The following is a 17,491-nucleotide window of genomic DNA, read 5'->3' on the forward strand; positions in this document are numbered from 1 at the left end:
AATCGCAGAAGTTGACAGACAATCTTGAGGACTGCAGGACCTGTTACCACTTTTGAAGATGTTAGAAATTTCTGCATGCTCATCTGTCAATAGAGAGCAGACTGAAATATGTAGTGAATTGAGACCTACAGACTTGTCGCTGAGCAAATTCTGCAGTGTAGTTGTGCTGACTGGCAAGCTTTCCCAGTGGCAACCAAATAATACTGTGCTTTTGAAGGTGTATTGTTTCAGCAAAGCTTGTATCTGTCCCAAATTGTCCGCCTCCCCTCATCCTGTTTAAAAGGATTATTTGTTTGCTGCTATGTCTCGAACGGGACTTTGCCTGGAATTGCTGCATTGCGATTACAGTTTAGGATTTTGTCCCACACTCTAGCAGATACATGTTTACACAGAGTAACATTTAAGTGTGGACCATACCTATAGTGAAAATTACCTCTGAGTAGCCAGTTTGAGCAGCTTCCATTTACCTTAGAAGAGCTATTAAGCTGAAGCCTTTGGAATTACTATGGCTAAATGTAAGAACAGAGCAGTAAAAGGAAGTTCATGAGTACAGCTTCAATCATACTGAAGTCAACAGCAGAATTCCTAACAACTTCAGATCGGTCAAGATTTAGCCACATACCTTCAAATCATACAAACCAGCTAAAATCTTATATTGCTGCCTGAACCTTCAACCCACGTGACAAACACAAGTGAGTTAAACCTCACAGAAGATCAGGCACAGACACCTTTGCTATCTTCACTGAACATTTTAGTTTACAGCGGTTATGATTAGTTCTTTACAGTAAGCAATTCCTACCCCTCTTTTTCACCCAGCTAGGTTCTCATTTATATTTGGTAGGTTTTATCTCAGCCTGCAGGGAACAGAAGCCTGTTCCTCTCTCTCACTCCACAGCGCGGCTGAGAGTCACATGGCAGCGCAAAGTGCTCCCGACATCAGAAAGATGTTTCGCAAGACTGGAAGTGAATCGGGAAAGCCGATAATGTCACAAGTACTGTAAACTATGTAAATAAATAAAATCTTTCAGAGCTACTCTGTAGCTTGATTAGTGTGCCTTGCAGAGCATCTCTTGCAATCCTATACCTTAAAATGTAAAATATTACAAAAAACCCTTCCTGAATCTGTCTAGGGCTAGAAACCCATATTATGGATTACTTAATTCCAAAAAGCTGAATATGAGTAAACACACTGCTACATAACTGCAAGCTGCATCACCAAATATACCTCAATCATTTCCCAACAAGTATAGTTCACTTGTGTTTATAATAATTCAGTGTGCTGGCAAGCACTCTCCGATAGAGTTTCTAAAAATAATGAAGCCTTAATAATGCAGCCTCCACTTTCAAATCTTTGGAGCGAGCACACAAGACTGTGTGTGTGTGTAAGTTGAGGGAGATTCTGCTCAACTTTTCAACAACAAAGTTTAGTTCCACTTTCACAGAATTTGAAGCAAATAAATGTCTTGTGGTAATATGATTCTGTGAATGTAAAACCATGCTTGAAGCAATTTCAAATAACTAAATGGTTAGAGTATTTGTAATTCAAAGTCTTTACCACACTAAGTACTAAAAGTTAAATGTATTACTGCTAAAATGAAAAAAACTTAAATTAGAGGAGTTTTTCACTATCCAGGATGATATGTGCAAAATGTAACGGATATAATTCTTAGCTTTGATAACAACGCTTTAAATTTTATTTAGCAACATGAAAATATTTTAAATAACCATGATTTAACATAATCCCTCAAATAATATTGCTATTCCCCCATCTTGATATGCTGTGTTTTTTATGTACAGGATGTGGAGTAGAAATAATTTTAAAAGCAGAAAAACTTAAAAAAAAAATTATGTAAACAGTTTTAAACACTCACTTGAGGCAAAACTTAGGGTATAACTTTCTCAAGAAGGATTATTATCAGCCTCTGTCTTGTTTGAAAGGATTTTCACTGTTTGATGAATACCTTCCTTTTTAATTTTAAAGTAGCTTGCTTTCAATAATAAAAGCATTTCAAATACCATACTCCAGAGTTTTATGCGTGTCCAGCAATCTGTTGAATACCAAAGTTAATGCTGAATAAGTAGGCTCCTGTTGCCTTATTTATTACAAAGAGTGATTGTATATTATTCTTTGCCATTTAAAAAAAAAACCTCTTTACATAGTAGGATTAAGAATGTAAGACTTCAACAAGTACCTGAAAAGAAGGCCAGTCAGACCATAGAAATTTGTATCTGAATCTCTCTTTTACTGAAGATAAAAATCCCACCTTATGACAAAGTTTATATTCTCTTATTCTTTTCTAGAATACATAAAATACAGCCTGGAAATGCTAGTCACCCAGGAGGTTATTCTTTTCAACCTAGGATGAAAGGGAAAATGAAGCTTTCTCCCAAACCAACTGAAAAACTCCGAATTTACACCACAGTATACAGCGCAGTATGTATTTTATTTGCACAACTCATCTAATCAGAAGCAAATTTTCTTTTGACTTTCACTTCCAACACAGTGTACCCCCCTCGCCCCCACGGCTTGAGGAGTCAGCACACGACAGACCCGGAAACCAGAATGGTATTTCGGTAATGATAATGCCTTTAACTCTAGAATTAGCTTTTCCCACATATGTAAGACACAGCCCAGCATTTTGCTCGGTTCATAATATCAGAGGACTTAAACAGAGCAAGGATGAGTTTTTTCCTTTTTATTTATTAATCCTCTTTGGAGACAGAAACCTGCATGGTCATACTGCTGATTTTATTAATGTATTTTTCTGTATATAATTGCTGACTTTTGGAAGCTACCAATGCCATCCTGTTAGATGAAAAAACAGATAAAAGCAACAGATTTTAGATTAACGTATGCAGTAACACATTTTACAATGAGATTTGATCTGGAAACTAAGTAAACAGGATAGATTTGGATTTAGAGTAGCTTTTTGAACTAGAACTGTCATAAAACATGCACATTCCTAAATTCTTCATTATTTGACAGCTTTTCTCAAATAGGAAAACAGCTAAATAGTACAAAAAGCAATCAAGCCTCTGTATTTGGTTTATTATCTGTAGTTTTCTGTGGCTAGATCTATACCAGAGCTGCTCTGGCTGGCACCTTCAGTGTTAAGACTGTGTCAGCATTTCCATTATAAATTGAGGGCCTTATAAACTCAGCTTTAAAGAGATCACTGTGTACTGAAACTCAGCATACAATTTTTCCATGCAGGAGCAAATAGTTTATTACTGCTATTTAAAAAAGTTATGTTATTTCCAGCTCTTCTGCTCCAAGTTTTATTCTGGTTTCTTTACAGAGACATACCAAAAGATACAGCTTTCAGGGAGAAAAACACCTAACAATGAAGTCTAATAAAATCCAGAATCGTTTCCCAGGGAACTCTGAGAATGTGTAGGGATAGGGTCAAGACAGCACTGCCAATTCTTGACTCTCTGAAAACTTGACAAAAAATTACATATGGATTTCTTCATTCTGCAAGCTAATTTACACTACTTGCAATGTGCTATTTGTCCTCCACTCAGAAAAAAGGAAAGAACAAAAATCAGTCTGCTTCTTGGTACTTCCCGTCTTGTAAAACTAGCTTCTGCTCTGCACATGTTTGAACACGATAGTCTGCCCCTTCCAGGACAGGAAGATCTTTTAAGAACAGATATGCGAGCTGATGGAAAGGCTAATTAAGAAAGGGGCCAGGTGATTTCTGGGCAGGGGATGAGGGGGTTGGGGATTACTCATGAAGTAAGGCAGGCTGTAACCTGTGGCAGATCTCTGAACAAAAAAGGATGAGAGGAATGGTAATCTCTAGGCACAGTCTTCTGTGGTCAGGAAGATACCTTTATTTCACTGCAACCTAGAGGTAGGTTTGTTGAGGAGAGAGAGGAAGGAAGGAGAACTGATCTTGTCCTTGACAGAAAACCTAAAAGGCTCAAGGGATGGAATTCACGACCTCTACCTGCAGATGTCAACAAAGTCCTTATCTGCACAAAACAGAGGCTTTCCAGATAGTCATCTGCACTCCTTGTATAGCAAGTGGAGAGACAGGAAATTCATAGCACTATTCATTTGAGCTATTTTAAACATCCAGCTAAGGGCAACATGAATTATGTTCTAGAAATGCCTATTAGAGTCCAGACAGCAATCCCTGAAGTAGGTCTCCAAACTTAGACATGTGCAATATAAAAGATAAAATCATTGTGTAGCATTAGTCCTGTGTAGCACTGGAAGAGAAAGCAGCCTTTTAAAGGTGCAGAACACTTTCCACACTGTTTGGCTACTAATGCCCGTGTGCAGGTGAGCCGTACTGTCTCAGCTGTCCTTAAAGAGACGCGGGGAAAAAATACTTGCTTCTGACATAGCTTTTGCCTGTTTTAGAAGACCTCTAAATTTTCAAGAATTCTGGTGTAATGAAAGCTAACAAATAAGCTGTTAACAATTTGACTTTTCTTGTTTTGTACCATTTAGAATGCTGTACCGCACTCAGTAGTTGCTTCTGAAATGGAAGATGCAGAAACAGTTCGGCATGGCTCAGCTATAAGCATCACACATGGAACACCAGAAGTGTGAATGCAGCCAATTTTAACTTTCTGCACAGGTAATTGCCACTATGTTTGCATGGATGGATGAACAGACAGAAGGAAAGTCTCTAATGCCAAGTGCGTTTTCACTCCATGTTAGATCTTAATGGAGTGACTTAATGGTTCTAATATACTTCATTATCCACATGAAAACAGGATAGGCAGATAAACAGTTATATATATATACACACATTCCTTAGGAACAGGATTTGTCCCATTTTTGTCTATTTATTCTTTGGAGTTCTTGGACATTTAGACTTGGTTCAGAGATTATAAGAGAAGTAATTAAACTTCTTTTCCAATTCAAAAGCACCACGATTTCCCATACCAACTCAAGTCCTAAGAAGGTATCAGTGTGGGGGCTAGTTAAAGATGATGAATGATGTTAAATTAAGTGTTGAATACTGTGTCAAGGACAGGCTGGTGAATGACCAAAGAAGTGGGCAAGAAGAGCAACACTAAAAGAGAAAATTAAGATCTCTCTCTGTGGACTGCATTAACTAACCTGAAACAAATTAAATCTTGCAATGGTTACTTGAACGGGGGGTGGGGGTGGGGGGGTGGATGGACGACGGACAGATGACCCCTTTTCGTTTTATTTCATCTTTAAAGATTTCCATCAGTTTTTCTTGTGCTGATCAGCAATACATGAACCGTTTGGTGTCTCAAGAAAGAGACTTTCAGACTTTGCCATAGTTTACACTGAAACATTGAAGGATTTATTTTTCTTTTTTTTTTTTTTAATCAAATGGATCAGTTTATGTACAAAAGTAAAAAAAAACAGAAAATTCAATCCAGAATTGAATTTCATACTAACCAAAATATGTCTCTTATTTTGCAAATCACACTGGTAACAATACAGAACAATGTTACTCCTCCACTGCCCTTTTTAATTGTCATACAGTGGTATGTGCCTTATAAATTAAGGCTTAGCACAGGGCAAGTACAGACAATTGCTACTTGTTCATTAGAGCTACGTCAGGTCACAGAATGGAATTGCTAGTTAAGAAATTCTGCTTTTCCAACCCACTGGATCCAAGACAGACTAGAAATTTGAAACAAATGGGTACGGAAAGTAAATACTATGGTAGAAACATGGCCTAAAGATGTGGCCAATGCAAGCTCCTCTACAAATTCATCATCTTCAAAGGATTACAAACAATTACATTTATTTCACTTTCTTCTGCTTCTTGCAGTGAAGGCTTAGCTAGCTGATGGTGATTCAGATGTTTCTTGCTTGAATATCACTGTGCACAGAAAATTATCTCCAGTAAGACAACAGTGATCCACAATCCTGAGAGTGGTAACTCAAGAGGCAATAATACATAGAAATATAAAGAAGATGTCTGCTTTAGTGCTATTATGCCACTTGCTATTGAAAACGATATAATCTGTGAGACTGTCTACAGAATAAATATTCAACCTAAAAAAAGCACAATGTTGGTCATCTCTTAACTAGTCTTTAGTTTTTATTCAAATGTATTATATTTCTTCCAATGTGTAAAATTGAATAAAAATGTATTTCTCTCGTTTGATTCTCCCGCCATAAAAAAACACATCCCAAGACTTCCATATTATAGACTATCAATGTCTTGGAGCATGGTGTGTCAAGAGCTTTTGACCAAAAATAGGATAATAGTAAACACCAATCTATAAGGCAAGTTATAATGGGCATTTTTTCCTTTTTATTTGATAATATATGATATAGTATGTCATGATCACATCCCTTTTCTGACAAATTACTGTTAATATATACAGCTGATGGGTCAGCTATATATACTTTTCTGCATGGAAAATTTGTATGCATTTCTGAACATAAGTTCCTATATATCCGATACTAATTCACAATCCAACTAAAGTAGAAATATTGTAGTAGGGTTTCACTGTGTAAAGAAGGTCCATAGAAGTGTTGAATTCTTCAGATACACATTTCTGATCCTAGATAGAGCAGAAATGCTCATCTTTTATGTACATGATTTAACATTACATACTATTTTAATAACACTGTTGAACACTAGAAAATTTTCACCAGGAGTTCCTCTAAATCAATCATCAATCTCATTGACCTGCTTTCTCTTTGCTCAAACCCACAAATAAATAATCCCCAATATGATTAAACAGATTCGACTCATAGCGGGATATAAAAGAGGATGGTTCAAGGTTTTAAACTTGCCTAGTAGTAGCAATTTTCTGAGTGGACTGCTATCTATTCTTGGCAAAGTTTTGCCCTCATAGAAATCTATTCCAAATCAAAGGAAGTCACTAAGGTAAGAAGGGGTTACCAGCGACCTTTTTACGCTGAAGAGGTATCACTGAAACTAAGAAAACTTGCGAGTGGAACAAAAGAACTAAGCGAAGCATTCATCCCCTCTAGAAAAAATAAACTATCAAAATCCATTGTACTACATGTCATAATATAATAATGCATTAAAATACATTATTATATGATTCTGAATAAGAGTTTTTTCCTCATCTGCATTGCAGTCATGTAATTGTCAGTTGCTAATTACTAATTTTGTAGAAGGACTGTAGCAAACAACTCTGCCTTTCCCATACACAGCTTTATTAACAGTAGTTGGCTCTGCTCTAGGTGATGATAATTATTCCTGATCAAACACAAACCTCACCACTGACACATCTGAAATCCACTGCCTCAATGATAGGCAGAGGTCTCCCATGAAAGCATTTCCATTAAAACAATGGAACTGGTATCCCTTTCCCCACCAAAATTCAGGGTATCAACAGAAGCATGAAGTTTTGAATGACCTATGACAAAGGGCAGAATAAGGCAGGGAAGTGGATGTTACAGCCTTTAGGAGAGGCAACAGCAGAGCAGCAGCAGTTCCAGCTCCTTAATTCCATTGAGTTCCACATTCTCCAGGTCAATTTTTTAACCACTTCCCAGAGTGGTTGGCATATGAAAGCCATCACATGCATTGCACGTGTTCACCCAACCCTGTTCCACTTTCATATAAAGGAAATTTTGCCAAAGACAGTGTCTCAGCTGGAGTTTAGGCAATCAATCACTGGTTTGCCACACAGCACCAGCCTGAATGAGGCACATGTCTTAGGTGCCCAGCAGGCCCTTCGTTACTGCTGAACTGCGTTTAACCCAGCTTGCTCTTTTTGGTTTACATGCCCCAATCCCAGCTGATATCTTAGGAGCATAAGTAGATTCTCTGTACTTTCAAAACAATATTTATTCTAAAATTATTTCTAAGAAGGGAAAATAAAAGCTGAGTTGTGAGAAATGCAGACTTGCAGAGTTGAGAGTTGCCATTTCTGTTTGTTAACTAAATATAATTCAATACTACTACTACAACATTTTGTTAGGGCACTTTGTATTTTTATCACAACAAAGATGCCTTTGTCAGGTCTCTAAAACAGTTGTCCAATACATGAGATATTTGAAGTGTTTCCCACAAATACAGCTATGCACTCACAGACCCCAAATTTTAAACAATGTGTTTATTTGTTATATGCCACAGTATATATACACATTTGGCAGTAGCCTATTGCATTACATATAAAATATCATAGTAGTCAAAAGAATTTGTAACAAGGCTTCCAAATAAAATTTTTCACAATTGGACATAAGCTCATACTTTACCTACTATTTTATAATGACTTATAATGAAATACATCCTGCTTGCCCAAAAATGCTTCTGTCTAAAACAGAAGATATTTGAAAGGTCATAAACACTTGGTAGCAGTAGGACTGCAGACGCCCGCTTGAATGTTTTCACTCAAGATAAATAAGGCTGTAGCAGCTGCTGCTTGCAGCCCCAGGCCCATGCCCTATATCAATCAAATACACACAAACTTGTTTAACTGGAAGAGTCTAGATTTTTTTTTTTTTATGCTAACAACTATAAAACATGGCAGCTTTTCCCCTCAGCTTAATAGAACAAATATTTCAGGCACACCCTTACTTAGCATCATAGGTCCTCCAAACAAACTTCTGTGGGATAGATTAAAAATGACACCTTACTAAAGAATGTCTTATATGTAGACAAAATAAAGCAAAACTTTCACCAAAATGCTTTCATTCCCCACACTTCCTATGGCATCTTGCCTAGCCAATCACCTCTACCCACAATATTTCTGGGCTTACTACAAATATGAGAAAACGCCACAAAAAAGTTTTAAGTTTCAATTAATTCTTTATTTTTGAAACTTTTTGCACTAAAGAATGCAAGTACCATTTGGACTGAGTGCCTCTGTGACTGCCATGCTTCATGGCTGACTAAATTGATTTCACATGGTAGCTAAACCTAAGAGCACAAAGGAACAAATTTCATAATTGTCTTCTGGAAACACTGAAGTATGACTTTGGTATGTGAATCATTACTACAGTGAAGATCAAAGAAGTGACTCTGGGGGGTAGATCCTTTAGGAAAATGAGAACTACTGCAGAGACACTGGGGCACATCTCTCTACAAGTCGCACAAATCTGTAAACCTTTGATGCTTTTGTACTAGGTTTGACATACTATAGCTACTTATATAATTGGTTATGGTGGTTCTCCATGAACAGCTATTATTGGAAAGGAACAAGGGATAATCAATAGGAAAGGGAAAATCAGACATATTTTTGCCCCCCACTTCATTTTTAGTATGAGATTTAGATTCATTTTAGTATGAGAACACTTAACATACTGTACTGCATACATGAAAGTCAAATGAAGAAGAAAATCAGCAAAGTTTCTGCATTCCAAATTTTCCTGCTGAAATGTTCTCAGGCTGGCAGGAAAGATACTACACGCTACTTAACAAAATTGCTAGCTTATAGAGACTGAAACGAAACCTGTACTGGCGAGGGATTTATTTTTTTTTATTTTACTTTTTTAAAATAAAAGCTTAGGGATACTTCCTGATTTTCTACTCTCAGTGTCTGCTGAAGAGCTAAGAAGAAGGTTATACTGGAATAACTTGGAGTCTATTAGCTTTTTCATAGGAAAGCTGCAGAGTCATCATATGGCCTTGCTGCAGCGAGCACCTGTCCTGTGCTACATTTCACTGAACGAAAGCACAGGAGAATGGGAACACACAAGCAATGAAGACCAAAATCTCTTCTAGTGAATCTGTTTTCACAGCTGGAGACAGAGTGCTTACTATTCTATATACAGCATCACTGAGCTTAGGAACTCAAGTGGGCAGTGTTAAATTGCACAGTAAAGCAATTTAAGCAAATGACTAATCTAAACCCGTAAGTTTCATTCCTCCTTTGGCCTTTTTAAAAGTGGCTTAAAAACATGAAACATCAATCCTCTCCCATTATAACAAAGAAAAACCAGAAGATGAAAAACTTCATCTTAAAGCAAAATCAAGGCAAATACAAACAAGACAGTTTACTAAGTTGTGCCAAGCTACTTGCACAGTTGTTTGATCAGGATTTGTGGCACACAAAAAACAGGACATGTTTTTAATTTCCAGAAGGCCAAAAAAAAAAAAATTACTATAAGAAATATTTTTTTCCTAGCTTCTTGGTACCTTATCTGCTAAGTCAATATCTTGATTGGAATTATCATAAGATTTCCATAGTCTTAGCTACTATTACATTACAATACACATTTTGAAATCATGTAGAAGCACACACGTGTGTACAATATACTTAGAAGGTGTCAAAGTATTTGTTTGTAAAATCAGTGTGTGAAGAATTCTTTATGCAGCAAGGTCTCAGCCAACTAAATTAACACGAACACTTAATTTGCCATTTGAATGTTCTGATTTTTAAAAATCTTTCCAGCTGACGTAACACTGAATTAAGAAACATGTGTGACATTAGGATCTCAAAATATTACACTGGATGTAATCATAACTGAGAGCAAAGTTACATTAGATTAGAAATAGAGATGATTAGTGGCTTGCTCCAGAGAAATGCAGAACATTCTAGCACTAACAATGGAAGCGCTTCTGTTGCCTCAAATCTAGAAGCCTTTGTAGGGCAATTCTGTATTTTACTAGCATAGCATACTCAGCATCATACTTACTGTGGTGCTGGCTGGTGTAGGACCAGGGGTGCCACGACCCTCTTTACCAACAACCTGATTTTGTTCTTCAGGACCACGGGTGACAAGAATTCTGAAGTGCTGCTGCCTCGTGTTTTGATCTGGTCTGATTTTAAACAAGCATCCCTGCCCTTGAGGAATCCGCTCTACTGAATTGCTTCTAGATATTTCTGACCCATTCCTGCCATTTCCATGCAGTTCTGAATTCAATCCATCATCTGTGGGGCTAGTTTCTTCTGTTGGCGGCTGGACAGGGTAAGAAGTACTCCTTTCTAGCCGTATTCGAGGATACCTGACCAATCTGTCCCCTTTTGATCCAGTAAAACCAAAGTTACATTCGCCTCCCGCACCTGTACCACTTGTCTGCGGTTGCTGTAACTGGAGAACAAAGAACTTTTTCCCTGAATTTGCTGACATATCTGGCACATGTTGCAAAGACCAACGCCGGGGTTCTGGGGTGGGAACATTATTTTGAGCCTCAGTACCAAAGGGTAGTAGAGTAACCTGAGGCACGTCTGCATTTGAAGCCCGATGCTGAATCCTCACACCACTTATGTTTAAACCTGAAGCTGCTTCATTTGCCTCATCTTCTTGGGTAGTTGATGAAGCATCCTCAGTCTGGTTATTAGAAGGAATAGTACAAAATATTCTACGATTACAGCAAATAGTTCCATTAATCTGTTGCCCTAACTCTCCCGTCAGCCTGGGTGGAGAATTTTCAGGAGTCACCTCTGGACTGATCGGAGAAGAAGAATGGTTTTCAACAGGGGGTGCATAATGCTCCCTGAAGTCAGAGAATTTACAAGGAAGTGTCTCCTCAGGAGATTCCAGGGTTGCACACTCGTCCGCGCAGCCATTCGCAGCTTTGCGCTGAAGAGAGATCTGCATTGACGAGCTTCTTGTTGGACGCACATCAATACTGTTCAGCAGCTGGGGAATAAACATGGATGTACTCCTTTTTAAGGAGCCTACTTCTTGCAAATCACCGCCACCACCATAATCTGCTCCGTGTCGGGAGAAAGCGTGAGGACTGTTTCTTCTTGGCAAAGTGTGGAATGCCATGAAAAAGTCATCTTCTCTCTCCCGGTCGAGGATCTCTGATTCGGGGGCTGTGTTGCTTCGCCCAGAGCCAAAATGAAACCGCAGCCGATGGGCCATGGTTTTACAGAGAGAAGAAAAGGAGAGGGAGAACAGCAACAATTCAGGCACTGCCAGAAGTTAAAAACCAAAGACATAAACTCCAAGAAAAAGTGTCCCATCTGCCAAACTGTTAGCACTGCAGCCCTGATAGCGACAGATAGCAGAAATAGCCCAAGTGGCAAGCAGCATTCCAGGCATGATTGGGTAAGAGCAATCAGCGCTCCTACACAACTGTGACATAGGGTAGGATGGTGGGAGTCACGTGGCCTGGTTCCCCCTCTCCAATGTAAGCTAGCGGGGGTTTTGTTTTTTCTTTTTTTTTTTTAATGCCAGCAAGAGCCTGAAACAGCACCTTCACAGCTGCTCCTTTTCCATCAGAGAGGAGCGGCCCCAGCGGGAGAGCTCTCACAGCTGACTAAGGCAGCAAACACACTCGGCACTGCTATAAATCTAAACCACATCATATTCACAAGGCACATTTGTATAAAGCACACACACAAAAATTTAACTACAACAAAAACACTTCAATATAGTGTTAAAAGTTTAAGTCAACTCCACATGCAAATGAGAAAAATTATTTCAAGCTTAGCATTTTGGTGTGTGTTACAGCATTAGGCTATCATGGCAGAACATGAATAAATATAGCACGGTTATGCTTTCAATTTTAACTGTGCTCATAACATGATTAAGCAACAAACTTCTTGCCTTTAAAAAGCCACAACTTTTACATTGTCCCTATGAACACAATATAACCTACACTACCCTGCACAGTCCCTTTTAGTAATTAAAAATTACAACAAACAAAGCAATCGTACATATGGCAAAGATTTCTCACACAATAAAAACAGCAGAAATGTGCAAGATGGCAGGAGACAAAGTTTCTTTTTCAGTTTTACCAGGCAGTAAAGACGAGTGAAAACCGGAGACGGGTGTTGCATGTCGTTTTGTACCGATTTGTCTTAAACACCGTACAGAAACTCTGCCCATTGCTGGCCAGCCTCCAGTGAGAAAGTTAGCAATATTACCACGAGTGTGATTGCCAGCACGGAATACAGTTACGTGCTCTGAGAGCCAAAAGACCTCAGAAGAAGAACAGACAGACAGGATACACCAAAACGTAAACCAAACACCCTATATCAGCTCTATCACAACGCAGAAACTCAGTGGTCTGAGGATACTCACATTTGAAGTGTGCTCACAACAGCACTTGTTAACACATACTAGAAAAGAAACTCTGTTTAGCGAGAAGTGTAGCTTCATTTCAATACATGGACATTTGTTCCCTAAGAGAACTTGAAAGCGTAAGTTTTGTCAACAGCTCTGAAAATTTGTAGGTGGAGGGTCAATACTCTATCTAGACATTTAAACCTCTGTTTGCAAGCAGCTTGTTTTCAAAAGACAGAAAATGACCAATCACAAGAGAAATGGAAGCTTAAAACGATATAACTGCCAACAGACAGCACAATCCCCTATTGTTTTAAGTGGACTATGAGCCAAAAAGAAGAAAAACATGAATAGCTTCTACACAGCAACAGTACTGTAGATTGCCTTTTGGAAGCACAGATGTTGATACTATTTTATCTTATTTCTCAGATAAAGCATATTATCCAAGGACACAGTCTCTCCTTGCACCAAAGATGAAGCTTGCATCATACATTTTCTATTTTGATTGGGGGATAGGAAGGGAAGGACGTACTGCAAAGACAGAAAGTGCTTTGGTAATTTGGGAACATGAAGAAGAAACAAAGTTCTTGCAAGAAAAGCCATGCAAGTATTGACAATAAGTATTTCAGAGTAAAGCCAAAATAATCAGTTCAATGTCTCCTCATTCTGTAAACATAACGTGATGGAAATCTGCTACTCTAAAAACCCCAATGTACTTGCTTTGTCAATAGCTCAGAACACCTTCTGAAAGGAAAGCAACGGCTCCTAAACCACAGGTTGCTGCCTTTGCAAGGTGGTTATGAGCCCCAGGGCAGACTGTCTACAGAAGCAGGATCACAGAAGAACAAACAGAAAATGGCTCAACAATAAAGAAGTACCGAAACTGCCAGTATAAGGCCAGTACTGCATACAGAAACTTAAAAATCTTAAGCAATGTATCTGAAATGAGTATACCAAAATCGTCATTTCTCAGCTGTCACTGCGTACAGAATTTTTCTCCTGAACCGCCACCCCATCAGCATCCACAAGGACATCCCCGTGCATGCCACTGCCCTCTGCAGGCCAGAGCCAGGACTCTTCCACGAATTCTGCTTTGTCCTCCATGCCAACGCACCCAACCATCCCCCAGGACACACGCAAGCCACGCAGTAACGTCAGCACCGTCCTGAGCCTGGGCTTACATACTCTGCCTCACAATTACACTTACAGGATTTCTGCATCAGCTGGCAATGGAAGAGGACCTTAAAGCTGGGAAGAACTGACCCATCATCTCCTTTAAGTTCAAAAGATACAAGACAGTTTTAATAGTGCAAGTGGTCATTATGATTATTGTATGTCAACAAATATGCTCACAGTCAGCCCACTCTAAATATACACTGTCACAGACTTACCGATTTACTTCCTCTTAAAGGAGGATATAATCATTTGGCTATAAGTCCTTTTTTTCCCCAGAAGATTACAGCTTGTATGTTTTTCTTTGCTCTATATTTAATAGGAAGACAGAGGAAAAGAATGTATATTTTGAAGACAGATGTTTCCATACTGGGTTTTGTTGAATAAAAGGATCTTCACAACACTGATCCTAATCTTCACAAAGCAAACAAGTTTAGTAGAGATTGTACTGCACCCAACCAAGAAAATGTAATACCTGATCTCACAAACAAAGAGATGGTGTTACAATTTTCAAAAGACAAAAAACCAAAAAAGTCATTCACCCGGTATGTTACTGCACTGGCATATTTAACCTACTATGCTCAGAAAGACAGTGTCACTTATTCCACGTATGGCTCTCTGAAAACCTTTTCTATTTAATCATAACAAAGCAAGAAGCAGCAAGATGTTGGAAGACTTCTCTAGAAGAGCTACTGCATCAGTCAAATTAAGTTCAAGACTAAAAACTCTTAACAACATGCTGGACATTATGAGGCAGAGAACTGAAAATGTAAGAGAGCATTATTTTGCCATTACCTTAAACCTTCATGCACCCGCATCTTGAGTACAAGGTGCAGCTCTAGTAACTACATCCCAAAAAAGGATGCAGAAGTATTAACAGGTACAGGAAAGAGACAGTAAAATGATCAGAGGATGAAGCAGCTGCTTTGTAAGTGACTAAAAATGCTGGGACTTTATCAGTTTGCACTGGAGAAGCCTAAGGAAGAATACGATGAGGTTTTCACTGTCAGAATACTGGGTTAAGGAGGACCATTTTGGTCTGACCAGGCAGGGTACTACTTTTGTGTTTAATGCTCTGACTATTAGTCCCAAAACCAGATGCTTTTTATGCTTCTATCTGCATTTCTTAGCACGCTTACTTAAACAACAGACAAAAATACACCTTTAAGATGTGCTATATTTTCATCAGCTGTGTTACACAGAGCCTTGTGATTAGTAAAACACAATCAAGACAAGCACTCACCAGTCTGTTTTCATCAAACACTTCAAACAGGAGACGATGATTGGTTGGGTTTACCTATGAGAAAATTCAAATAATGTCACTTTAGGTTTATTACCTTGATGGTAACAATATATGGGTACTAGTTCATACAGTGATTAAACCAAGGCAAACAGAACATGACTAACAGGTTTTATGTAAATCTTTAGTTTTACTTAAACAGGAGCACTAGAACACTTTGTTTCTAAACCCTACTGCAACTAGAAATAGCCTAGCAGTTAACATTAAAAGCTCTCATTTACTGTGTTCAATGCAAGACAGTTACTGCGTTTCTCGTACTACAGAAGGCTCCGAAGAGGAAAGGCATGGCTGCTGCATACCGCCGGGCTGCATGCAGCCATACAGCCGAGAGGAATTTGAAGAGGACATCCCTGTGCAAATCACGGCTGCTTCTCTCTCATGTCATCCCCAGTATGTGCTGCATCCAGGAAGGGCTAACCTGGGGGGGGGGAGTTCAGCTGCCTTTAGCACACCAGCAAAGCTAACTTGGTCTCAGGAAAGGTAGCCTGGCCAAAGTGACAAGTTCTGTGTTTTGGGAACAAGTCCCAGGCTAGACAGACTATCAGGGCTCCCAGATTTTTTTTGTTCTACAGCTGCAAAGCTCAACTAAAATGTAGGGAGCAAGAGTTTTACTGTATTTCTTCCAGAATTTCACAATCATCTATATTTTAGACTGTCTATCGCTCACCATTTCTAGCCCATTTATCACACATGCCTGTGGAAAACCCAACAGAAGTCCCTCCAACACTTGAAAACAGCAACTATACCTCCAGAAAATTATTTACATTGAAGTAAATTTAAGCAGAAAGACTGCCAACATTTAAAAGGAAAAAACAAACAAACAAACAAAGAACTCTGGCAGGAAGACAAAACAGCCACTATTAAACAAGAAACACAAGTTCTAGTATTTGATCCACTTGATATATTTTTTCAGAAAAACTTTTTAAGTCAGGTTACTATGTCCCCATAGTTCTGTGGGGGTGGCGATGGACTTCCCAGTTTTGAGAAAATCAGAGAATTGTGACACACAAAAAAGGGTATGCATTACTTTATATATTCACATTATTGTTTAGGATTTTCAGGATGTTTTAACAGAGCTTCTATGAACTATGTCTGTAGTTTAAACAACACAATTGTGGCAGTTTTGTGTATTCTCTTTTCCTGGGAAAAGTAAATTATTAAAAAGGTTACCTTGAATAATATCAGTTAAAATTATAAGCACAAATATACATAACAAGTTTGCTTAAGCCTGAGTAAATATATTTCACTTTAAAATGTGTGAATTTGTTCCTTACAGTCTGTCTTACAACTCAGCATGTTTATGAGACCAGTATTCATAAAGATGGGCTTACGGAGGTGAGGTCACCGATTTCTGAATCACGTATGCAGTTGGGATCAAATTTGGGACAGCTTGAAATGTCTTCAGATAGATAAATAGTCGAAAACTTTCTTTTACTTCCCTTTCCTGTGCAATGGTCGTGATGGTAATCTCTCTACGTAATTTGTCCTCTGTGCTGAAGGCAAAGGCATTTGAACACTTCACCATAAAATGCCCTCTTACTAGGGTAATGACTTTCTAGTAAAATTACAGTATTAAAATTCCTCTGCATTTTTACAGGCAGGCAGCTTAAGTTATCCCATATATATCTCTATAATGAAAGGTGTGCAAACATCAAAAACCATTGTGATGAAAATAGAAAACCTTAGGCACAGTCGTAATTTCGCATCAAGACAGCTCCTACGGACTCTGCATAACTTAAAAAGTGTAAGTCCATATTTTCCCCTCTGACTACATTATAAAAACCAAAGATTTCATTAGATGAAGATGATTTTAGATATGTATTACCTAGTTGCAAAACCTAGAAAAGCTATTTGGTACATGTAAAAATAAAAATTCCACTTAAACCTCAAAAACCTGTATATTAACAATTATGTTGGTGGGAACTATCTATCTAAAAGATCCTATTAGCAAAAGAGTCAATTACTAAGACTCTATAAACAACATTCGATATGATAGCTGTTTTTAACAATTTACAATGACATCTTTTCTCAAGCAGCTGTTTAAGATTAAATTTTAAAAACCACTGAAATTCTACCTAACCTTCTTTTGTGAAAGCTACAGCTGCACTAGAATTAAGTCATTCTTTTTT

General features: G+C 38.3%; 1 protein-coding gene across 5 annotated transcripts in view; it reads right to left on the reverse strand.

Moving 5' to 3' along the window:
• The window catches only part of NEDD4L (neural precursor cell expressed, developmentally down-regulated 4-like, E3 ubiquitin protein ligase), a 168,033-nt gene that overhangs the window by 97,091 nt on the left and 53,451 nt on the right, over positions 1–17,491 (reverse strand). For 3 of the 5 annotated variants that reach the window (XM_009274734.2, XM_009274735.2, XM_009274733.2), the window contains exon 1: positions 10,568–11,835. In XM_009274734.2, the coding sequence (XP_009273009.1) occupies positions 10,568–11,743 (1,176 nt within the window). In that variant the 5' untranslated portion in view covers positions 11,744–11,835. Of the gene's footprint in view, positions 1–10,567; positions 11,836–15,305; positions 15,360–17,491 lie in introns of those variants that run through there. The other 2 variants (XM_009274737.1, XM_009274736.1) reach the window with 1 other exon arrangement.

Source organism: Aptenodytes forsteri, unplaced genomic scaffold (assembly GCF_000699145.1).
Source record: "Aptenodytes forsteri isolate BGI_AS27 unplaced genomic scaffold, ASM69914v1 Scaffold112, whole genome shotgun sequence".
NCBI classification, from domain to species: domain Eukaryota; kingdom Metazoa; phylum Chordata; class Aves; order Sphenisciformes; family Spheniscidae; genus Aptenodytes; species Aptenodytes forsteri.